At 48.6% G+C, this 24,764-nt stretch overlaps 1 protein-coding gene across 1 annotated transcript; it reads right to left on the bottom strand.

The window, feature by feature from the left end:
* Nucleotides 1–4,576: 4,576 nt before the first annotated feature.
* On the bottom strand, nucleotides 4,577–11,580 carry LOC140404638 (eukaryotic initiation factor 4A-I-like). Its single transcript, XM_072493249.1, has 11 exons — nucleotides 11,428–11,580; nucleotides 10,126–10,177; nucleotides 9,217–9,349; nucleotides 8,456–8,595; nucleotides 8,010–8,178; nucleotides 7,273–7,382; nucleotides 6,587–6,730; nucleotides 6,060–6,197; nucleotides 5,776–5,865; nucleotides 5,213–5,292; nucleotides 4,577–5,105 (listed from the first exon to the last, which is right to left on the bottom strand). The coding sequence occupies exons 1-11, from the start codon at nucleotides 11,451–11,453 to the stop codon at nucleotides 4,961–4,963; spliced, it is 1,227 nt and encodes a 408-aa protein (XP_072349350.1). The 5' UTR covers nucleotides 11,454–11,580; the 3' UTR covers nucleotides 4,577–4,960.
* Nucleotides 11,581–24,764: the final 13,184 nt, after the last annotated feature.

Here is a 24,764-nt window from a genome sequence, read left to right as displayed (position 1 = left end):
AATAGAGACAGCCCCTTTGCTCTACTGTTCAATTAGACCATAGCTTATCTTCCCTGGGGAAAATTGATGTACAGAGAGATCCGGGTGTTCAGGTCCATTGTACCCTGAAGGTGGCTGCACAGGTCGATAGAGTGGTCAAGAAGGCATACGGCATGCATGCCTTCATCGGACGGGGTATTGAGTACAAGAGTCAGCAGGTCATGTTACAGTTGTATAAGACTTTTTTCGGCCACATTTGGAATACTGCGTACAGTTCTGGTCGCCACATTACCAGAAGGATGTGGATGCTTTGGAGAAGGTGCAGAGGAGGTTCACCAGGATGTTGCCTGGTATGGCGGGCGTTAGCTATGAAGAGAGGTTGAGTAGATTAGGATTATTTTCATTAGAAAGACAGAGGTTGAGGGGGGAACGCATTGAGGTCTACAAAATCATGAGAGGTACAGACAGGGTGGATAGCAAGAAGCTTTTTCCCCCAGAGTGGGGGACTCAATTACTAGGGGTCACGAGTTCAAGGTGAGAGGGGAAAAGTTTAAGGGAGATATGCGTGGAAAGTTCTTTACGCAGAGGGTGGTGGGTGCCCGGAACGCATTGGTGGAGGTGGTAGAGGCGGGCACAATAGCGTCATTTAAGATGTATCTAGACAGATACATGAATGGGAAAGCAGAGGGATACAGATCCTTAGAAAATAGGCGACAGCTTTAGATAGAGGATCTGGATCGGCGCAGGCTTGCGGTCACGCAATTTATCGCGGCCAATCCACCTAACCTGCACATCTTTGGACTGTGGGAGGAAACCAACGCACACACGGGGAGAACGTGCAGACTCCGCAGACAGTGACCCAGCGGGGAATCGAACCTGGTGCTGTGGAGCAACTGTGCGACCGTGCCTGCCCTGGAGCAGCAGCTGGGAACACAGTAGACATCCACAAGGCAGAGAATACAATGGATAGCACATACAGAGAGTGGTCACATCGCCGGCTAAGTCCACAGGGAGGAAGGGAGTGGGTGACCACCAGGCAGAGCAGGAATCTCCTGTGGCTAATCCCCTACAAAATATAGCTTTGGATGCTGTTGAGGTTGATTGGCCTCCCAGGAAAGTGGCAACAGCCAATTTTGTTGCACCACAGTTGGTTCTGTGCACAGGCAAGGGGCTAACAAATGTGGGAGTGCAATGGTTGCAGAGTATTTGATTGAAAGGGGTATATAGATAGGTATTTCTGTGCCCCAAAAGGAGACACCTCCCTGGTGCTAGGGTCAAGGCTGGGAGAGCAGCTACATGATATTCCGGGGAAGGGGGAACAGCCAGTGGTCGTGGTACACACCAGTACCAACAAGGGTATAAAAAAAAGGATGACTCCTAAATGCCGAGGGAACTAGGAAGTTGAAAAGTAGCACCTCAAAGGTAGTGATCCCAGGAATATTATCAGTGCCACATGCTAGTCAGGAGTAGAAATAGTAGGAGATATCAATGAGTAGGTGGCTAGAAGGTGGTGCAAGGGGCAGGGTTTCAGTTTCCTGGTACAGGTGGGACCAGTAAAAGCTGGGCAGGTTACACCTGGGCAGGACTAGAACGGATTGTTTGCCAGTGTAGTTGGGGAACAGTAATAAAAGAACAGCAAGGGCATCGCACGGCGCAGTGGTTAGCACTGCTGCCTCACGGCGCTGAGGACCATGGTTCGAATCCCGGCTCTGGGTCACTGACCGTGTGGAGTTTGCACATTCTCCCCGTGTTTGCGTGGGTTTCGCCCCCCACAACCCCAAGATGTGCAGGTTAGGTGGATTGGCCAACGCTAAATTGGCCCTTAATTGGGAAAAATAATAATTGGGTACAGCTAGGGTAATGAAGGCCACAATACAAGTAAGTTAGGATTTAAAAAGTCAAGCTGTGTCTTAATGAATAAAGGTAGCTGAACTGAGTGCCAATAGAGGTAAATGGATATGATCCCTCAGTGATTACAGAAACATGTTACAAGGCGATCAAAACTGCAAGCTTATCCAGGATATCTGGCCTTTTGAGAGGACAGGGAAAAGGTGGTGGGGTAGCACTGTTATAAGAGATGAAACGAGAACAGTTAAGAGAAGATCTAGACTCATTTGGGAAAGGGGAAGATTTTGGAAGCCGTGTCTGGACCAGTGTTTTTCAAACCTTTCTTTGCCCAGGACCCATTTTTGGTACCGGCCATCCTTCGGGACCCACACATTGGCTGACCCACCGTTTTCGCTTACCTTTCATGCGACAGGTGAGCCTGCTGGGTCCTCCCGATACCACTTTCTTTGTCATTCAATGTTACATTTCTGATGATTTAAGATCTCACTGCATCCGTTAAAGGTCTGCCCTCGAACTCACCCCGTTTAGTCTTCAAACATCCCTGCGTTTTAAAGCTTTCCTTACCTATAACACACATGAACTTTGAATCCTGATTTGCAGTGGCACAATTAATAATCCACACCTCGTGATTATCTTTACGCTGCTTTTTCCCCCCCCGTTTACAGCTTCTTCATGGGTTGTCCACCAGAGGCCCTGGAACTCACACCAGCACTGCTGGTAGCTACAAAATGGAGGAATCGCCCTCACGCCCAGAACACGTGACCTGCTCTCTACCGCCACTTCCGGTGGTAGGACTCCCTAGTTTTCCAGGGGGGGGGGGGGTAAGAGAAAACTGGCCCTGGACATCAGGAGGAGAAACAAAGTTGCAAACTGAGTTGAACTTAAGGGAGTGGACTGAGTGGTTAGATTAGTGGGAAAGGCAGTAAAGAAGCAGTGGCAGATATAGGAGGCAATTCATAACTCCTAGCCAAAGCTGGAAAGATTCTAGGAGGGAAAAACCAACTATGGCTACGGTGTGTACTAAATAGAGAGAAAGCAGAGGAGGCGAAAGTCAGTGATAGCCCCAATAATCAGAATGCAGCAAAAGACTAAAATGTAGAAACTGAGTATGCGAGAGTGTAAGAAGTCAGTGAGCACAGGCCCCTTAGAAAAGATGTCCTCAACATTCTCCCTCGTGTACCCGAACAGATGCCGGAATGTGGCGACTGGGGATCGTCATTGCAGTGTTCATGTAATTTGTGACACCAATAAAGATTATTAAAGTGAATCTGGGGCTCATCCTGGGGCACTTGCAAACGGAAAAAGTTGAAACAGGTATTTTGCACCAGTAACAATTTGTATTTGGACTTGGGAGACATTCGACAAGGTACATATGGGCCTAGAGCCCATGGTATATGCAGATGCTCACTCGGATCATCTCTTTTCTTCTTTCTCTCTTTCCCCCCCCCCCCACCGCTGTGGAGGGATTACCTTGTGAGCAAAGTTTAACCAGGTTGGGACTCATTGGAATTTACAATGACAGGTCTCAATTTACCCTGGCGCATTCCTAGCGGCTAGCAGAGCAGGCAAATGGGGCTGAATGGCCTACTCAATCCCATTTCTTAGTCGACCATAAACCTACACGTGCTGCCTGACCAGTTGAGTATTGAACATTAAGAACCAGCAGATTAGTAACTTCTCCATGTCCAAGACCCCCCCCCCCCCCCAAAAGTACAATGCCTAAAATGGTATTGTGCTCCAAGAGACTGGTCAACACTAAACGGTTATGCCATTAGTATTCCCATCTTTCTCCACCTGTCTGAGGGTCTTACACCCCCACGACGCAGGTGGATTGGCCATGCTAAATTGCGGGGGGGGGGGGGTAATGAATTGGTTACTTTAAATTTTAGAAAATTCCTATCTCAAGTTGGCCGGAGTGCTGTGCTACCATAAAATCTTTGGTTTAGTTGGGCCCCTTGCATGTTTATATATTGCAGAGTCAGTATTTGTTTGTAATTCATCCATGCACACAAGCGCAAGGTTGTTTTGGAGTCTAACTTTGGACAGATTGTGTTACACAGAGCTGGTTAATGGTGAAAGCTCAAGATTCAGTGGCACAAAGCTAATCTAAAAGCAAAGTCAGACTTTTCAGTGTCAGAAACACGCTTCACCATGCACAACACAGCAGCAGAATCAAGAAAGATCAGTAAAATAATGTAACCAAACATCAGTGGTCAGTCTTTTACCAAGTTTAATTTTCAATAATACATGACTTTATAAAGTGCAACATCCAAAGCCAGATGCACGAGAGAACAGACACAGGACGCTACTCTGCAGCAACACGAGGTGAGCTCAACAACTTGCTGTACTTTGGCTAAGAGGAATGGAGATATATCAGGAGGGGAAAGCCCAAGTGCCAGGCCTTCACCCGACCAGCACAAGGAGCTACAAAACACAGCCCGCACCAACAGGCAGAGTAGTAACTCTCTGCACGGGTGTCATTAAGAGAAGGATCATCAGCCCCCCCCCCCCCATGTTTTCCCACTCTGGGGAAAATAGTGGACAGCGGCCCCACACACATCAAGTCCCTGCCCTGCTCCAAAGCACAAAAGTTATTAAGACCATTGAAGATTCCCAGGACAATGCATGTAAACAAATACAAATTTATTGAACAGCATTTAATAAATACTATACAGACAATGCAAGATTTGTACATGATCTCTGTCCGTGATTAACACACATCCCAAGAGGCTATCCCACACTCCACTCTGAATCCCAAACATTATCCTGAAATAAGCTGGCTTCACATAGTTGGCAGACTGCAAACATCTGTGATACTTCCGGGCCCGCAAATACATGGTTACATGATGAAGAATATCTAATGCTACTAAATCTAAAAGACTGGGCCTGAAAAAGTACTTACCCAGAATTCTTAATGACCCCATAAGTATTTTCTTTCCCCACCCCATTGCCAGTCTGAACCTTTCAAGGAGGGAGGACAAGGAACCTGATCACCAGTGTTCTATGCAATGTGATCAGTCCTGAGCATCCAGGCGACACTCAACACCAAGTTTAAAAAGAAAAGACCCTGTGATTGCGAGTAAACCAGTCAGCATTCACAGCCTCAATCACAGCTTCGCAAAACTCAAAAAAATCAGATCAGATCGGCCACGTTCATCGGCATCTCATCCACAGTAGTGTTGTAGAACGATTCAATGTCACGCAGCGTCCGTCTGTCCTCTTCGGTGATTAGGTTTATGGCAACACCCTTGCGTCCAAAACGCCCTCCGCGGCCAATTCTGCAGGAGGAGGAGGGGAGTTAAAGTGAGTGTTTGCAGCAAGGATGCCTGCTTGCACTGTGGCAGACAAGCGGGACAATTGCAGAAAGATGTGGCTCACCACTCACCTGTGAATATAGTTCTCACGGTTGGAAGGCAGATCATAGTTGATAACCAGGGACACTTGCTGAACATCGATTCCACGAGCCTGAAATAAACCCACCGGCTTCATTACTAAGATCCCAGCAAGCGACAAAACTTCACACCCTCAAAATGTCAACGGCTTCATTTCAGTGACCAGAGATTATGTGCACTGCTAACAAGTGACTTGGGTCATGTTGATGCCAGCAGCTCAGTCACAGTACAGAGATTACTGCTTTAATGCTCAGAGACCCATCTCACCTTCAGCGCAAAGAGAAGCCCCATGACAGCCAGCTCAGATTTATAAAAAAAAGACAGTGTTGCCTGCATAATAAGTAGTGAACTTGGGTCAAGTCCAGAATTCACTGTGGAGTACAGGCCACTATTCTACCAAAAAGCCCAAATCCAAAAAGAACAAGTGATCTTTGTGGAAAACGAGGGGCTCTCTGGAGCTTTGTCCAAGCAGATTATTACAAATGATTTACATCCCCTTTCAGCTGCCACTCACTCAGGGTTACGTCACGCGTCCTGATTAAATGCTTCAACTTACCAACAAGTCAGTAGTAATGAGAACACGGCTGGACCCAGATCGGAACTCTCTCATAATAAGATCCCTCTCCTTCTGCTCCATGTCACCATGCTGTAAAGAAACATAGAAGCCATCAGCTCCACACCAGTGATGCCTGCAGCTGCTCCGCTCAATAATTCACGGGTCAGGGAGATCCCCCAATTCCTCGCTGAAGCAACCAGACTGAGTGACTTGGTCATGCCACCAGGTGGATTGCTACAACATTCAAGGGTAAAGTGAAACTACAGCATTTTACTGAACCTCACCAGAGCAGAGACGGTGAAATCTCTCGCCAGCATCTTCTCCGTCAGCCAATCCACCTTTCTCCGTGTGTTGATGAAGATAACAGCCTGAGTGATGGTGAGAGTCTCGTAGAGATCACACAGAGTGTCTAGCTTCCATTCCTAAGGACAAGCAGATAGCAAGATGCCATTATAGAATGTAATTCAATGTTACCACCATTTGGACAAATATCGTAACTGCATAAAACCTGTGTAAAACCACAAACTAATCCAAAATTGGGTGCAGATTGTCTCTCTACCAGAGAGCTTGCATCTCAAAGTAGTACAAAGGGCCACATGGAAATAAAGCGCTCTCTGGACACAAATGGCTTAATTGGGGTCAAGAGGCAGTGATCAAAGTTATCCCCTTCTCCAGCTTGGCTATGAAGTGGTGGCAGATTTAGCAAGAAAATCCCACCGCATGGGGGTTTGCACATTCTCCCCGTGTCACGCTGAATTGCCCCTCAATTGTAAAAATAAAACAAACAAAAGAAAATCCCAGTGTCGCTCACCTCTCGCTCCACATTAATGTAGAATTGTCGAATTCCCTCCAGCGTCAACTCCTCTTTCTTCACAAGAATGCGAATTGGTTCACGCATAAACTTCTTTGTCACTTCCAGCACATCAGAAGGCATTGTGGCAGATAACAAAACCACCTGTTTTAAAAAGGGAAGCCATTAGAGGGTTTCAGTATTCAGATTAATCTGTCTGAATACAGATTGCGATCAGAGAGACTGTGCCACCACATCTACAGGTAAAAGCACTGGACATTAAGAAAGAGGTCCACTTCTCCCAGATCAATGTGAGTGGGGCATTAATCTATGTCCCAACAAACCCGACAGTCATTGCCAAGAACACCAGATTTAACCAGGGTTCCTGGCTTCAGTAGGATACTTGAACAGGACAATAAAGGTTTAAAAAGGAACAGTACAATATCAAAGACACGGCTATCCTAGAACCAAACTGAATCCTAATTCTAACTTTTAGTGGTCACTGAATCCAGAATCTATGGCAAGTTTTGATACACGGCGTAACATGCACATGATTCCACTTTCGAACACACTGAGATCTGGAGGGTCGGTCACATCAGTTACCACATTAATAAGTGCCAAATTCAGTAATAAATAGTAAAATCCTTTTAATCCCTACAGGTGTTCCACAAATGGGGACACACTTGCTCTAGCAAATGGAGGCTTACCTGAATAGAAGTGTTGAGTTTCTGGAATATTTCATAGATCTGGTCCTTGAACCCTCTGCTCAACATTTCGTCTGCTTCATCCAAAACAAACATCTTGATGTATCTTGTAGCTAAAACAAAGGGTAACCATTAAAACATGCCAGTTTGTTTCTTAGCAACAAAATCTGTTTACCGAAGAACCTAGTTAACAATAGGTCTGAGCCAGTGAAGACATCTAGACCCTCACTGGCACAGGATTTAGGCTGACCTAGCCAAGCGCATGGTAGAGGGAGTTCGACATTATAAAAAGGTGCCATGGCTCAGGCAAGATGCAGCTCTGTGGGACTAATTAGGGTTAGGGTTAGCCTAACCCTAATCTAATGCTAACCAACCTGCAGCCAGATTTTAAAAAACAGACCAAATGCCTGCTTTCTGATTAGCTGCTTGTCCAGAGATGAAATAACTCAATTAAAATAAAACCCTTGCTGATTTTGGAGATCTGGAACAAAAGCAGAAGATGCTGGAAGAACACGTGTCTGGCAGCATCTGGAGTGAGAAACAAGTTTCCAGACAATTAATAATGTGCCGGTTTGCTTCTCTCTTCGCAGATGCTGCCAGACCTGCTGTGTTTGTGCAACATTTTCTATTATTAAAGTAATGCATTGATTGTCACGAAGGATGTGCAAAGGACACAAATTTTCTGTTAACTATTTGAGGGCTTAGCCCTGAATTAAACCTATTCCCTCCAATGTACTTACACAAATGCTGCCGGTTCATCATGTCAAACACACGGCCTGGGGTCCCGACCACAACATGTGGAGCCTCCAGCTGAAACTTCTGCATGTCCGCTCGGATATTGGTGCCACCAATGCAGGAGAAGCAGGTCCCGCCCATGTAGTCTCCCAAAGCCACAATGACCTTCTGAATCTAAGAAGGAAAAGTAATGTTACCCAGGAGCCTCCAAAGCCATTAACGATCAAGATGTCTGTACATTTAGTGATCTGCAGTTACAAGGCTAGCCTGCAACCAGACTTCCACGAAGAGCTCTTTATAAAGGCAAAATCAGCAAAGAATGACAATTGACTTCAAGCCTAGACAGAAATTTACTCCGCACCTACTGACAATGGGCCCCACCAATTTACAGCCAGTTAGGCATGGAACCCATCCTCAGAAAGCAAAAGAGTAGACAAAACAGCCCTCTTACCTGTAGAGCCAGCTCCCTAGTTGGGGCCAACACCAAGGCCTGTGTCTCCTTTAGGCCTACATCTAGCTGTTGCAAGATAGAAATGGCAAACGTGGCAGTTTTGCCCGTCCCCGACTGTGCCTGGGCAATGACATCGTACTCTAGAAGAGGAGGTCACCAATTACTGCAAGTTGTGTTATTCGATAGAACCAACCAACCCAGAATCAGAGCTACTGACCAACACAAGCAGCTCCATTATCTGTACACACCTCCTCCTCTGTCAGACTTTGTATACAAAACCACTGTCAATTACAATCACAACGAGTTTGTAGGCTCCACTGTATGAGTTTATTATGTGCATAGAGTTAAAACTTTCATGGAATATCTTGTGCCCATTGCATGAACCAGTATTAATTCACTGTCAGAATATACTGGGATGAATATGGGTTAGTTATTATACCCCAGGTCAGATTTAAGCACAGTACCACATAAAAGGTACCCCCTTGCCCATTGACTGGGGATGAAGCCTAAATTTGCTGATCCCAAAGCAGCTCAGTACAGGCAAAAGTATGTCAATGGTGCACACTAAAGTTCGCTTATATTGTGTAAAGAACCCACCCATGTAAAATTCTATCCCAGTTATAAGAAGTGGCTTCTGTATGTATAACCACAAATAAACCGTTTCAAACATTGCTGTGTTAACCATTATCCAAGTGTTCAGCATCTTACTCCTAAACCTGCCCCCGTGGGAGGTTGTGCTTACTATTCAGTACAATTCCTACCCCTGATGCAGGGAAGAATGGCTCGCTGCTGGATGGCAGATGGCTTTTCAAAACCATAGGCATAGATCCCACGGAGGAGGTTTTCTCGGAGGTTCATGTCATCAAAGTTATCCACAATCTCAGTCCAGTTGCTCTGCAAAGACAATCATTCCAAATGTCAAGTGGAACCAACCCCCAGTCTCAACCCACACACCGAGAACACACTCGATCCCGGGTCACTGTAGAGTTTGCACATTCTCCTTGTTCAGGTTTGGTGTGCTAAACTGCCCCTTAATTGGGGAAAAAAAGAATTGGGTACTTATTTAAAAAATCTGCAAGGACATCGCTTGCGACTGCATTATCGCCGCAGGATGGGAACCCAGGGTAGGCATCCTGCACCGTGTCTCATTGAAACTAGTTCAAATGAGTTGACAAGGCAAACAATGGAAGGTTGATTGCCCTGGCTGTAGAAGCTAGAACATAGCCACAAGATAAAGGTCAGCCATTAAAGACAGATGAGAATTTCCCCCCCAGAGGGCTGCAAATTCTCAGGCCCAGGGAGACACCGTGCACTAATGTTCTCATTCAGCATCTTGTGCCCATCGCATGAACCAGTATTGATTCACTGTCAGAATATACTGGGATGAACACGGTTAATTATTATACCCCAGGTCAAATAAAGACAGTACCACATCAAAGCTACCACCTTGCCCATGGCCTGGGCCCAATTGATTGGGGATGGAATCTTAAATTTTAGGCAGCAGCACACAAACAAGATTAGATGCTGCTGCGCTCTCCACTGATGTCAGTCAATATCCCAATCATCACAGGAGCATATTGGAGGGGAACAGGAATGTACATGGTTGGGAGCATTTAATTTCTACCTGTTACTGAGTTTAAAGCACACAGCCATAGCTCCATCTTACTCACCTCAATAACCCCTTCGGGTTCCATTCCATCAGGGCAGCCATGGTCATTGGATCTAAAAAACAGCAAAGAGGGGGTTAGAAATACACACTGCCTCGCTGATGGGTCAAGTGAGACTGGGATTACTGAGAGAGTGCAGAGTTACAGGGCTTGCTGCAGTGTTCAAAGGTGACGTAGAAACACATTAGTCATCAACACTCGGCAGCAGCTTAACTCCCACTTTTCTTGCAAAAGAGGCTGGCAAATATTACACAAGACAGGATGTGTCCCGTTAGTAACAGCAGCGCAAGGACAACTGCATAACACTGCACAAAGATGAATGATCTGGGGACCTTGCTCGCCACCGACTCCACCTAACCTTGGGACCTTGGGGGGGCAAGAAGAACGGGTCACATTATAACCCCAACTAGCCCCAGTCTGGGGGGGGGGGGGGGTAAGAAAGAGATCCTCACATCCCCGGGGGGAGTTTAGGAAAGAGATCCTCTCGTCCCCACATAGCCCCAGTAGTGTGTGTGTGTGTGTGGGGGGGGATATAGCCCTAGTTGGGGGGGGTGGGGGGGGAAGAGAAAAGGGGATCTCCACATCCCCAGGGAGGGGTTAAGACAGATCGTCACATCCCCAAATAGCCCTTGGGAAAGGGGGGGGGGGGCGGTCAGAAGGTGATCCTCTTCCTCCCCCCCCCCCAACTAGCCCCCAGGGAGGGATTAAGAAAGAGACCCTCACATCCCGAACTAGTCCCACTCCCGAGGGGGGGGGGTCACATCCCCCTGTCTTGGTTTGGGGGGGGGTCAACCCAGCCACCATTTCCGCTTCCGGGTACCACCCGGGGGGGGCCCGACGGGCGGATCGCCGCGCCTGCGCACACCGCCGTGCCATGCGGCTCGGGGCCGGCTGCGCGTGCGCACTAGCCAGAGCGCGGCGCGCGTGGAGCGGCCCGGCTCCCCCACCCCCCGGCCGCCGCCATCTTCCTCCCCGCGCCGGCCGCCATTTTACTTCACCCCCTCCCCCATCCCCCCCGGCCCCGCGAGCCAATCCCACGTTCCAGTTTGAATAAAGAGCCGTTGGCCGCCGACTAACCGCCAGTCGCGCGCCAGCAACCGGCGCCCCGAAGCGAGGCCAGCCGCCCACCTCCCCCTCACCGCCTAACGGTAAGCAGCCGGCCGCTGTCCTCCATAAATAATAACCTGGCCGGAGGGAGGGGGCAGGAGGGGAACCCGTTCTTCCCCCCCCCCCCCCCCCGCAGCGCCGCCATTTTGAGTCCGCTTCCCCCTCACACCGCGGCCCCTCCTCCCCCCGCTGTCTCACCTGTACTCCGCGCCGTCTTCAGACATGATACGGGGGGGGGGGGGGGTAAAGAATAGTAGTTTTTGTTTTTGTTCTTTGACAATGAATCGGGACGAGCGCCTCTTCCTCACACCGCGCGCTTGCACTGCCGCCCAAAGAGAAAGAGACCCGCCGCGCCGCCCGCCGCCCCTCTTATAGTCCGCCGGCCCCGCGCACCCCAACCTGCTGGCCGCCACGCAGCCCCGCCCCCCGCGCGCCCGGCCGCCGCCCGCCATTGGCCCGGCCGCGCACGCCCCGCCCACGCGTGTGGCCCCGCCCCGCCACGTGCGTCACCGCGCCCGGCTCTCCCAAGTTTGGTTGAGAGGTCGCGCTCTGCCCCCTCCCCCCACCTCCCCGCTTCCGGTCTGCCTCATCCATTGAATATTGTTTATTGATGGAGTTTGTTTTCTGGGGGGGGATTATTTCTGTGGGGTTTTTTTTTTTGGGGGGGGGGGGGTCAGACTCCAACCCACCCCTCAGCTTGAACACGTGATTCAAACATGGAGCTGGAGGAACAGATAGGGAAAATTCCCCCCCCCCCCACGTGTCTGGGAGACCCCTTCACAAGGGGAGACCCCCCCAAAAACATCCCTCCCCCCCCACTCAGACCCCCCCCAAAACATCTCTCCCCCCAAAAACATCCCTCCCCCCACTCAGACCCCCCCAAAACATCCCTCCCCCCACTCAGACCCCCCCAAAACATCTCTCCCCCCCCACTCAGACCCCCCCAAAACATCTCTCCCCCCCCCACTCAGAAACACCTCACCCCCCCAGACACCCCTCCCCCACACCCAGATACCCCACACCCACTCTCCCCACCCATACCCCCCCCCCTCCCCCACCAACAAGGGGAGGCCCAACCCCCCCCACCCACGCACCCCTTTCCCACACACAAGGGAAGGGACCCCCCCACCCACAAGGGGAGACCCAGCCCCCTCCCCCCCACTATTAAACCACACACAACATTGATCTCCATGCCTGAGGAAGGGGTATTAGAGGCGCTAACCACCCCCGTCCCCTCCCCCCGGACTGCCCTGGAGCGCCCAGGTCAACCTCCAACGCCGCAAGGCTTTCACATGGCGGGAAGAGGTCCATCATGCCATCCTCCGTGGCGCAGGCCATCTGACACCTACCTGCCGCCCCCGAACCCCCCACCCTTTACCAGCCGTGCGTTTCGGGTGCTCGCCTCCTTCAACGTTGCGAGGGCTCCTGCCTCTGCCACCTTTGTTTGGGCACCGAGTTCCGGATACCCCACCAGCCTGTGGCTGGTAAAGCTCTTCCTTGCCCCACGAAACCTCTCGAAACCCTCTCACCCTAAACCTGTGCCCCCCCCCCTTCAAACCGGTTAGCGACCCCTCTTCCAAGGAGGAAAGTTCCTTCCTATCTACCTGATCTCTGCCCCTCTCAGTTTTATACACCTCAGTCAGGTGCCCCATCAGCCTCCTCTGCAAAGTAAACAACCCCAGCTGATGCAGTCTCTCCTGGACACACAGCTCTGTGCATCCCCGGGGGGAGGGGACAGCCCTAGGGAGATTCGCCAGGATGCTGCCTGGGCTGGTGAGTTTCAGCTATCAACAGATTGGGTAGGCTGGGGTTGTTTTCCTTGGAGCAGAGAAGGCTGAGCAGGGATGTGAATGACGTAGATAAAATCATGAGGGGCATCGATGGGGTTGACAGGAAGGAATCTTTCCCCTTTGTAGAGGGGTCAATAACCAGGGGGCAGAGATTTAAGGTCAGTGACAGGAGATGTAGAGGGGATGTGAGTGTGGTAGTCACCACTGTTGTATTGTATTGTATATATGGGGATTATGGTAAGGCCCCTGTATTACAGGTACGGGGATAGATCCCTGCCTGCTGGCTCCGCCCAGGAGGCGGAGTATAAATATGTGTGCTCTCCGAACAGCAGCCATTTCGTAAGCTGCTGTAGGAGGCCACACATCTCAGTGTAATAAATCCCCGATTACATTCTACTCTCGTCTCGGCGTAATTGATAGTGCATCAGTGAGGAAAAACCTTTTCACCCAGAGGGTGCTGGGAGTCTGGAACTCGCTGCCTGAAAGGGTGGGAGAGGCGGGAGCCCTCACAACATTTAAGAAGCGAGCGAGCCGTTTTCTTTGCTAGATATAAAGCTATTGAGAGCAGGGTCGGGGAGAGGAGGCAGTTTGACTGAGAGTCAATCATTATTCAGTTGGGTAATGGCTGTTTATGCTGTCCAATTGGCTTGGGAAGGCACTACATCACAAGAATGGATGTGTTGGCCAACTAATGGTAAAAGCGTAAGGCAAGTCATGTGATTAAACCTCCAGGAATCCATTTAATCAGTTGGCAACCCTAAAGAACATACTTGTCTTAGAATAAGTTAGCAGGGTAGCTCTTTTGGGAGCCTGTGATGACAGGATGGGATCATTGGCGTCCTTCCGTGCTGTCACTAACAAAAAAATAATAATTTCTTCCATCAATCTGTTTTTCCCTCACCATTGTCCCCCCCCCTTCCCCCACCCCACCCAACTGGAGCCACCTGTTCCTTGTTCCTAGTTGCCCTTTGACACACCGCTGACCTTTGTTCAACCATTCACATTTTCTAATCTCTTTATGTGCCACTATCAGTGTGGAGTTTGCACAATCTCCCTGTGTCTGTGTGGGTCTCACCCCCACGACCCAAAGATGTGCAGGGTAGGTGGATTGGCCGCGCTAAATTGCCCCTTAATTGGAAAAAACAATTGGGTACTCTGAATCTATTTTTACCAAAGAGCCATCCAGACTCGAAACGTTGGCTCCCTTCTCTCTCCATAGATGCTGTCAGACCTGCTGAGATTGTGCAGTATTTTCTGTTTTTGTGTGTGAGGGAAAATACTGCTAGGAGTCAGAGGGTTACATCCAGACCTGGCCAAGTTATATTGTCCCAGTGAGACTTAAACTCGTTAATGGAAGTACACAAGATGCCCCAAATCTATTGTTATTCGGGACAGTCTTGCCTGACCAGCTATTAGCCCATGGTCTCTTTGTCCGTCAATAGGAGGTTAGTTGCATATCAATGGTATGGCTCTGTTTACTTGTATAAATGGGAGTGGGAAATCAAACAGCCAAGATAACGATGATGGGTTCAAGCCTGTAAACCCCAGCAGAGAATCTTCGTTTGAGGGGCTGGGCAGAGCTTCGAGAAAGAGAGAGACAGAGAGAGAGAAAGACAAAGAGAGAGAGAATGCTGTTCTGAACTGTTACACAGCAAGAAGGCTTTGGAAATTGACCGAAAGTGGTCATGAAAGTTCTTTTTAACTTTTCCAATTAAGGCGCAATTGATCAAACTCCACACGGACAGAGACCTGGGGCCAGGATTGAACCCGGGTCCTCGACGCCGTGAGGCAGCAGTGCTAAGCACTGGGCCACCGTGCCGCCCTAGAGGTCAAGGAAGTTACAGAGAGGGCAGCACGGTGGTGCAGTGGTTAGCCCTGATGCCTCATGGCGCTGAGGTCCCAGGTTCGATCCCGGCTCTGGTCACTGTCCGTGTGGAGTTTGCACATTCTCCCCGTGTTTGCGTGGGTCTCGCCCTCACAACACAAAGATGTGCAGGGTAGGTGGATTGAACACGCTAAATTGCCCCTTAATTGGGTACTGTAAAAAAAAAAATTTTTAAATGAAAGTTACAGAGCAGAAAGCTTTGGAAGTCGACTGAGAGAGGTCATGAAAGTTGCCACCGAGACAACTTTGGAAAAGGGATCTGAACGAATGTTCCTAACAGAAGAAACATTGCTTCGTAAATGCAATTTTTTGATGGCACAGTGGTAAGCACTGCTGCCTACGGTGCTGAGCACCCGGGTCACTGTCCATGTGGAGTTTGCACATTCTCCCCGTGTCTGCGTGGGTCTCACCCCCACAACCCAAAGATGTGCAAGTTAGGTGGATTGGCCGCGCTAAATTGCCCCTTCATTGGAAATAAATAATCGGGTACTCTAAATTTATTTTTAAAAAGTAAATGCAAGTATTGCCTTTGTTTGCTGGTGTAAATAGCCTGAGAGCTGCATGTTCTGTAAAATGCTTTAATGGGAACTAGTGTGTTAAGATTAAGAAACAACATGTAATCTGTTAGTTTTACGTTTGAAGTTTAAAAGTTTAAATATTGTTTTAATTTCTTTTGTTTTAATAAATTTTAAAAATAAAATAACCAAGCCACATTTCTTATATTATCCCTCCCGGAACAAGTTAATCTTTCTGCACCGTCTTAAAACTTAAAATAGTTATGGTCCTGGTCCAGTCTCTTAGCCACTGTTGCCCCAGTGTCTGTTACACTCTTCCTTTTCAAATAATAGACTAATTCTCTTTTGACAGCCTCAATTGAAGCAGCCTCCACGAACTCTCAGGCACTGCATTCCAGACATTAAACACTCGCTGTGTGAAAAGGACACTCTAGTTGAGGCTTAATCAGTGCCTTATACAAGTTCAACATAACCGGAGTTCTAAAGAAGAGTCATAATGGACTTGAAATCTCTTAAAATTTTTTTTTTAGAGTATCCAATTCATTTTGTCCAATTAAGGGGCAATTTAGCGCGGCCAATCCACCTACCCTGCACATCTTTGAGTTGCGGGTGCGAAACCCACGCAGACACGGGGAGAATGTGCAAACTCCACACGGACAGTGACCCAGGGCCGGGATCAAACCCGGGACCTCGGCGCCGTGAGGCAGCAGTGCTAACCACTGCGCCACCGTGCTGCTCATGACTTGAAATCTTAACTGTTTCTCTCTCTACACATACTACCAGACCTGCTGAATTTTTCCAACACTTTGTTTTTATTTCAACATAGCCTCTTTGCTCTTGTATTGTGTGGGCCCGATTAATGAAGGCGGGATACAGTATGTTTTATTAATCATGTTCTCCACCTGTTCTGACATCTTTAGTGCTTTATGCACACACACACCCAGGTCCCGCTGCTTCTGAACCCCCTTCAGAGTTGGACTCTTCATTTTATATTAGCTCTCCACGTTCTGCCTCCCAAAATAAATCACCTCACATTTCTCTGCGTTGAACTTCAATGTCCTTTTAAAATTCTACACTTCCTTTCAAGTTCCATATCATCCGTAAGTTTTGAAATTGTGCCCAGTACGCCAAGGTCTATTAATATTCAGGAAAAGCAAGGTTCCAAACGCTGACCCCTGCAAACTCCACCTTCCTCCAGTCTGAAGACCATCCATTAACCGCCTGCACATCTTTGGGTTGTGGGGGCGAAACCCACGCAGACACGGGGAGAATGTGCAAACTCCACACGGACAATGACCCAGAGCCGGGATCGAACCTGGGACCTCGGCGGCGTGAGGCAGCAGTGCTAACCACTGCGCCACCGTGACGCCCCACTGGAGTTAAATTGACTGACCTATGGTTGCAGGGTTTAATCTTTACACCCTTTTGTTGTATCATTTCCAATTCTCCAGTCCTCTCGCACCAGCCAAGTCTAAGGTTGAAAAACTATGGCCAGTGCTGAATAATTTCCACTCTCGCCTTTCTCAGTATCCTTCGATGCATTTCACCCAGTCCTGTACTTTATCAACTTTTAAGTTTAGACAGCCTATCTAATACTTAGTCCTCCTCAATTTCAAACCCTTCTAGTGTATTAATTACCACCCCCCCCCCCCTGTGGCTATGGCAGCATCCTCCTGGGTAAAGACAGATGCAAAGTTTCATTTAGTATCTCAAATGCTTCCGAGCGCTAATCCCCTTTCTGGTCCCTAATCGGCCCCACTCCTTTTACTGACTATATCCCAATAGAAGACTTTGGGCTTCCCGTTTTTGAAAAAATATTTTTATTGGTATTTCAAATGACGGTTACAGAATAAACAAGAAAACAAAAAAAACAGGGTTTCACACATGAAGCATCGTACATCCTAGGCCACCAGAGCTGTGATTGGGGCTCTAACGGTGGATAGTGTTTACATTTGTACAACCGTGTTCGATTTTCAGAACAATCTGTCGAGTTTCAATAGGGTCCCTGTCGCTTAGTGGTACGAGTTGTTTCCTCTTCCCTCTTTCTGTATCCTGGCGTGTTCGAGGTTCCCCCCACCCCCGTTTGTCTGTAGCCTTCATTCCGCTGGTTGGGGGGTTGGGGGGGGGGGGGGGGGGGGGGGAGTCCCACTCCACCGCCCCCCCTGGTTTTTAGGCCTTCGAGAGGGGTGGGTCCGCTTGCTACCCCTGTTTCTCCCCATAGAGGGAGGCCAGTGCTCCCTCCAGTAGATGGCCCTCCTCCCCCTTCTTTAGGTATTAGTACATAGAACATACAGTGCAGAAGGAGGCCAGTCGGCCCATCGAGTCTGCACCGACCCACTTAAGCCGTCACTTCCACCCTATCCCCATAACCCAATAACCCCACCTAACCTTTTTGGACACTAAGGGCAATTTATCATGGCCACTGCACCTAACCTGCACATCTTTGGGCTGTGGGAGGAAACCGGAGCACCCGGAGGAAACCCACGCACACACGGGGAGAACGTGCAGACTCCGCACAGACAGTGACCCAGCGGGGAATCGAACCTGGGACCCTGGAGCTGTGAAGCCACAGTGCTAACCACTTGTGCTACACTTTCCCTGTTCTTCTTGAGTTCTCCTCTCTCTGGGTGGCTGTCCCTATTCCCCCCCCTGACCAGGGCATGTGGGTGTGGTTGGCCGGACTTCCGGCACCTCTCTCACTTGTCCTCCACCTCCGGGAAGAACCCGCTCATGCGTGTCTTGGTGAGGTGTGCTCTGTGTTCCACCTTGCGCTGCATCAGGTTTAACCCGGTGCAGGGGGAAGTGGAGTTGACTCTCCGTCTCGATCCAGAGGGGATTCCCTTTTATATTAGCTGCCAGTCTTTGTTCATACTCTCTCTTTGCTTCTCACTTCCCCGCTGGACCTTTTTTATTCAGCCTGGTTCTCCATTGTATAATCCAAATGACAGCTGTCATAAGCACACTCTTTCTGTGGCGCAGTGGTTAGCACTGCTGCCTCACGACACCGAGGTCCCAGGTTCGATCCCGGTTCTGGGTCACTGTCCGTGTGGAGTTTGCACATTCTCCCCCGTGTCTGCGTGGGTCTCACCCCCACAACCCAAAGATGTGCAGGGTAGGAGGATTGGCCACGCTAAATTGCCCCTTAATTGGAAAAAATGAATTGGGTACTCTAAATTTATATTTAAAAAAATAAGCGCACTCTTTCTCCTTCACCTTAATCCCGATCTCCTTTCCCGTCCTGGGATCTCTGGATTTGTTTCCCCTACCTTTCTGTCTTGTTGGGAATGTACCTTGACTGTACATTCCAAGCCAAGCCATGGGGTACGGGCCTCTGGCACGGAGTCTGTCCCTGTTGCTCAGAAGGGAAGGGGGGAGAGGAGCAGAGCATTAGTAATTGGGGACTCGATAGTCAGGGGCACAGATAGGAGATTTTGTGGGAGCGTGAGAGACTCACGTTTGGTATGTTGCCTCCCAGGTGCAAGGGTACGTGATGTCTCGGATCGTGTTTTCCGGGTCCTTAAGGGGAGGGGGAGCAGCCCCAAGTCGTGGTCCACATTGGCACTAACGACATAGGTAGGAAAGGGGACAAGGATGTCAGGCAGGCTTTCAGGGAGCTAGGATGGAAGCTCAGAACTAGAACAAACAGAGTTGTTATCTCTGGGTTGTTGCCCGTGCCACGTGATAGTGAGATGAGGAATAGGGAGAGAGAGCAATTAAACACGTGGCTACAGGGATGGTGCAGGCGGGAGGGATTCAGATTTCTGGATAACTGGGGTTCTTTCTGGGGAAGGTGGGACCTCTACAGACAGGATGGTCTGCATCTGAACCTGAGGGGCACAAATATCTTGGGAGGGAGATTTGTTAGTGCTCTTTGGGGGAGGTTTAAACTAATGCAGCAGGGGCATGGGAACCTGGATTGTAGTTTTAGGGTACGGGAGAATGAGAGTATAGAGGTCAGGAGCACAGATTTGACGTCGCAGGAGGGGGCCAGTGTTCAGGTAGGTGTTTTGAAGTGTGTCTATTTCAATGCCAGGAGTATACGAAATAAGGTAGGGGAACTGGCAGCATGGGTTGGTACCTGGGACTTCGATGTTGTGGCCATTTCGGAGACATGGATAGAGCAGGGACAGGAATGGATGTTGCAGGTTCCGGGGTTTAGGTGTTTTAGTAAGCTCAGAGAAGGAGGCAAAAGAGGGGGAGGTGTGGCGCTGCTCGTCAAGAGCAGTATTACGGTGGCGGAGAGGATGCTAGATGGGGACTCATCTTCCGAGGTAGTATGGGCTGAGGTTAGAAACGTGAAAGGAGAGGTCACCCTGTTGGGAGTCTTCTGTAGGCCTCCAAATAGTTCTAGGGATGTAGAGGAAAGGATGGCGAGGATGATCCTGGATAAGAGCGAAAGTAACAGGGTAGTTATTATGGGAGACTTTAACTTTCCAAATATTGACTGGAAAAGATATAGTTCGAGTACATTAGATGGGTCGTTTTTTGTACAGTGTGTGCAGGAGGGTTTCCTGACACAATATGTTGACAGGTCAACAAGAGGCAAGGCCACGTTGGATTTGGTTTTGGGTAATGAACCAGGCCAGGTGTTGGATTTGGAGGTAGGAGAGCACTTTGGGGACAGTGACCACAATTCGGTGACGTTTACGTTAATGATGGAAAGGGATAGGTATACACCGCAGGGCAAGAGTTATAGCTGGGGGAAGGGCAATTATGATGCCATTAGACGTGACTTGGGGGGATAAGGTGGAGAAGTAGGCTGCAAGTGTTGGGCACACTGGATAAGTGGAGCTTGTTCAAGGATCAGCTACTGCGTGTTCTTGATAAGTATATACCGGTCAGGCAGGGAGGAAGGCGTCGAGCGAGGGAACCGTGGTTTACCAAAGAAGTGGAATCTCTTGTTAAGAGGAAGAAGGAGGCCTATGTGAAGATGAAGTGTGAAGTTTCAGTTGGGGCGATGGATAGTTACAAGGTAGCGAGGAAGGATCTAAAGAGAGAGCTAAGACGAGCAAGGAGAGGACATGAGAAGTATTTGGCAGGTAGGATCAAGGAAAACCCAAAAGATTTCTATAGGTATGTCAGGAATAAGCGAATGACTAGGGAAAGAGTAGGACCAGTCAAGGACAGGGATGGGAAGTTGTGTGTGGAGTCTGAAGAGATAGGCGAGATACTAAATGAATATTTTTCGTCAGTATTTACTCAGGAAAAAGATAAATGAATATTTTTCGTCAGTATTTACTCAGGAAAAAGATAATGTTGTGGAGGAGAATGCTGAGACCCAGGCTAATAGAATAGATGGCATTGAGGTACGTAGGGAAGAGGTGTTGGCAATTCTGGACAGGCTGAAAATAGATAAGTCCCCGGGTCCTGATTGGATTTATCCTAGGATTCTCTGGGAGGCCAGGGAAGAGATTGCTGGACCTTTGGCTTTGATTTTTATGTCATCATTGGCTACAGGAATAGTGCCAGAGAACTGGAGGATAGCAAATGTGGTCCCTTTGTTCAAAAAGGGGAGCAGAGACAACCCCGGCAACTATAGACCGGTGAGCCTCACGTCTGTAGTGGGTAAAGTCTTGGAGGGGATTATAAGAGACAAGATTTATAATCATCTAGATAGGAATAATATGATCAGGGATAGTCAGCATGGCTTTGTGAAGGGTAGGTCATGCCTCACAAACCTTATCGAGTTCTTTGAGAAGGTGACTGAACAGGTAGACGAGGGTAGAGCAGTTGATGTGGTGTATATGGATTTCAGCAAAGCGTTTGATAAGGTTCCCCACGGTAGGCTATTGCAGAAAATACGGAGGCTGGGGATTGAGGGTGATTTAGAGATGTGGATCAGAAATTGGCTAGCTGAAAGAAGACAGAGGGTGGTGGTTGATGGGAAATGTTCAGAATGGAGTTCAGTTACAAGTGGAGTACCACAAGGATCTGTTCTGGGGCCGTTGCTGTTTGTCATTTTTATCAATGACCTAGAGGAAGGCGCAGAAGGGTGAGTGAGTAAATTTGCAGACGACACTAAAGTCGGTGGTGTTGTCGATAGTGTGGAAGGATGTAGCAGGTTACAGAGGGATATAGATAAGCTGCAGAGCTGGGCTGAGAGGTGGCAAATGGAGTTTAATGTAGAGAAGTGTGAGGTTATTCACTTTGGAAGGAATAACAGGAATGCGGATTATTTGGCTATGGTAAAGTTCTTGGAAGTGTGGATGAGCAGAGGGATCTAGGTGTCCATGTACATAGATCCCTGAAAGTTGCCACCCAGGTTGATAGGGTTGTGAAGAAGGCCTATGGAGTGTTGGCCTTTATTGGTAGAGGGATTGAGTTCCGGAGTCAGGAGGTCATGTTGCAGCTGTACAGAACTCTGGTGCGGCCGCATTTGGAGTATTGCGTACAGTTCTGGTCACCGCATTATAGGAAGGACGTGGAGGCTTTGGAGCGGGTGCAGAGGAGATTTCATCATAGATTATCATAGAATTTACAGTGCAGAAGGAGGCCATTCGGCTCATCGAGTCTGCACCGGCTCTTGGAAAGAGCACCCTACCCAAGGTCAACACCTCCACCCTATCCCCATAACTCAGTAACTCCAACCAACACTAAGGGCAATTTTGGACAGGACACTAATTTATCATCGCCAATCCACCTAACCTGCACATCTTTGGACTGTGGGAGGAAACCGGAGCACCCGGAGGAAACCCACGCACACACTGGGAGGATGTGCAGACTCCGCACAGACAGTGACCCAAGCCGGAATCGAACCTGGGACCCTGGAGCTGTGAAGCAATTGTGCTATCCACAATGCTACCATGCTGCCCTTTACCAGGATGTTGCCTGGTATGGAGGGAAAATCTTATGAGGAAAGGCTGATGGACTTGAGGTTGTTTTCGTTGGAGAGAAGAAGGTTAAGAGGAGACTTAATAGAGGCATACAAAATGATCAGGGGGTTGGATAGGGTGGACAGTGAGAGCCTTCTCCCGCGGATGGATATGGCTGGCACGAGGGGACATAACTTTAAACTGAGGGGTAATAGATATAGGACAGAGGTCAGAGGTAGGTTCTTTACGCAAAGAGTAGTGAGGCCGTGGAATGCCCTACCTGCTACAGTAGTGAACTCGCCAACATTGAGGGCATTTAAAAGTTTATTGGATAAACATATGGATGATAATGGCATAGTGTAGGTTAGATGGCTTTTGTTTCGGTGCAACATCGTGGGCCGAAGGGCCTGTACTGCGCTGTATCGTTCTATGTTCTATGTACCCGTCTCCGACTGATATAAGATCTAAGTCCGGCAATGCCTCCCCTCTCATTGGACTGGAGATACTGCTGTTAAAGTAGTTACTGTTAAAGTAGTTCCTGTTAAAGCTTGACCCCCCAAAAATTGACGTTGTGCTGCTTATATCCTCCCACCATTCTAAAAGCAGGTTTATTCAATGGCCATTGAGGCAATTGAAGATGGTCATGGCTGTATCAAGGTTTGAAAACACCTTGAAAACATGGTAGTGCATTTGCACAGACTGGACAAGTTTAAGGATTCCCAAGGCACAGGAACAAGCAATCAACTGATATGCCTCATTGATGAGATATGGATGTTCACTAATCAATCGAGGACTTGCACAAGACACACTTCTGCTCTCATCAACCGGTTTGTCCTTAGGCTCCTCGGACTCTGCTCAGCCGTCCTTTTGGGGTTCGAAGTGTGTATCCTGTGGAACCAGGAAGCTATCATCACAACATCCATCAGTCCCTTTACAGATCCTATGCCTTTGAAATAGAACATAGAACAGTAACAGCACAGAACAGGCCCTTCGGCCCTCGATGTTGTGCCGAGCCTTGTCCGAAACCAAGATCAAGCTATCCCACTCCCTGTCATTCTGGTGTGCTCCATGTGCCTATCCAATAACCGCTTGGAAGTTCCTAAAGTGTCCGACTCCACTATCACAGCAGGCAGTCCATTCCACACCCTAACCACTCTCTGAGTAAAGAACCTACATCGGACATCCCTCCTATATATCCCACCCTGAATCTTATAGTTATGCCCCCTTGTAACAGCTACATCCACCCGAGGAAATAGTCTCTGAACGTCCACTCTATCTAACCCTCTCATCATGGTGCAGACTCGATGGGCCGAGGGGCCTCTTCTGCACTGAGAGTCTGAGAAACCAGGGCTCCTTTAGCGCTTGCAGCATATCATCTCCGCTAAGCCCTGGCCTCGAAATGTAAAGTGCGTCGGTATTGGATTTTCTGCAGTCACAGATTTGTGCCTCATTAGAAGCCCATTCAATATATTAGAGAGCTGGTGCAACTGTTATAATCAGAGCAGGAAGTGTCTAGAAGAATTTTGACGGCAGGGAGGAATAAAACATTTTTGTCTGTTTAAATTGCAAATGCTCGAGGCAGCATGTCAGTGTGTCGACCAACGCAGAGCGAGTCATTAAATGAGAGTTAATTCTGATGATTCATGGTATTCTTTGCCAGAACCGAGCCTTACAGGGAGCTAAGGGAACAGAAATGAGCAATGTCAGGAAGGTACACTTGACAGGTGATTATAGAACAATATTCGTTTCCCTCAATGCAGAATGCCCACATATTCCAGTTCAGAGACGATACATCTAGGAGTGAACTGCGTGAAAAACGGGGCAGCACGGTGGTGCAGTGGTTAGCACTGCTGCCTCACGGTGTCGAGGTACAGGTTTGATCCCGGCCCCGGGTCACTGTCCACGTGGAGTTTGCACATTCTCCCTGTGTTTGCGTGGGTTTCGCCCCCACAACCCAAAGATGTGCAGGGTAGGAGGATTGGCCGCGCTAAATTGCCCCTTCATTGGAAAAAGTGAATTGGGTACTCTAAATGTTTTAAAACTGGGTGAAATACAGCACTTTTCACGAGCTAGGGGATATCCCACAGTGCTTTATCGGAAATCTTTTTTAAAATCAGTCAGTTATAATGTAGGAATACATGGCACCAGCAGACAGCAGTGTGATAGATAAAAATTGTCCATGTAAACCACAGCTGGCTCATGACTCAAAGGTGCTCAGGCTAATTGAACCCCTTTTCCTTACATTCCAAAAATACTGATTTCCCACGAGATAAAATTGGCAGGACATCGGACGGTTCCCCCAATGGGCTTCTTGATAAATGCACCAGTTCCTTTGATCCAACTCTTGTCCTTCCTTGTTGTGTTCGCTAATTTCAGAGCAGCAGCAGAAGCACTCGTGATTAAAGAAGAAATGGTTTTATATTTTATATTTGTAGCAGTAAAGGTTGATTTTTAAAAAGCCCGAGTTAAGGTCTGTATTTGTTGCAGCAATATTAAATAACCTAGGTTAAGGTATACAGACTTTGTATGCTAA

This window comes from Scyliorhinus torazame, chromosome 31 (genome assembly GCF_047496885.1).
Source record: "Scyliorhinus torazame isolate Kashiwa2021f chromosome 31, sScyTor2.1, whole genome shotgun sequence".
Taxonomy (NCBI): domain Eukaryota; kingdom Metazoa; phylum Chordata; class Chondrichthyes; order Carcharhiniformes; family Scyliorhinidae; genus Scyliorhinus; species Scyliorhinus torazame.
The sequence above is the reverse complement of the archived record's forward strand: the minus strand, read 5'-3'. Positions and strand labels throughout refer to the sequence as shown.

Coding starts and splice junctions, on each gene's coding strand:
- LOC140404638 (XM_072493249.1), bottom strand. CDS start 11,453: ATGTCTGAAGACGGCGCGGAGTACAG. Junction 10,178..11,427: donor GAAGACGGCGCGGAGTACAG/GTGAGACAGCGG, acceptor GCTGTTTTTTAG/ATCCAATGACCATGGCTGCC. Junction 6,731..7,272: donor AACTCAACACTTCTATTCAG/GTAAGCCTCCAT, acceptor TTTTTAAAACAG/GTGGTTTTGTTATCTGCCAC.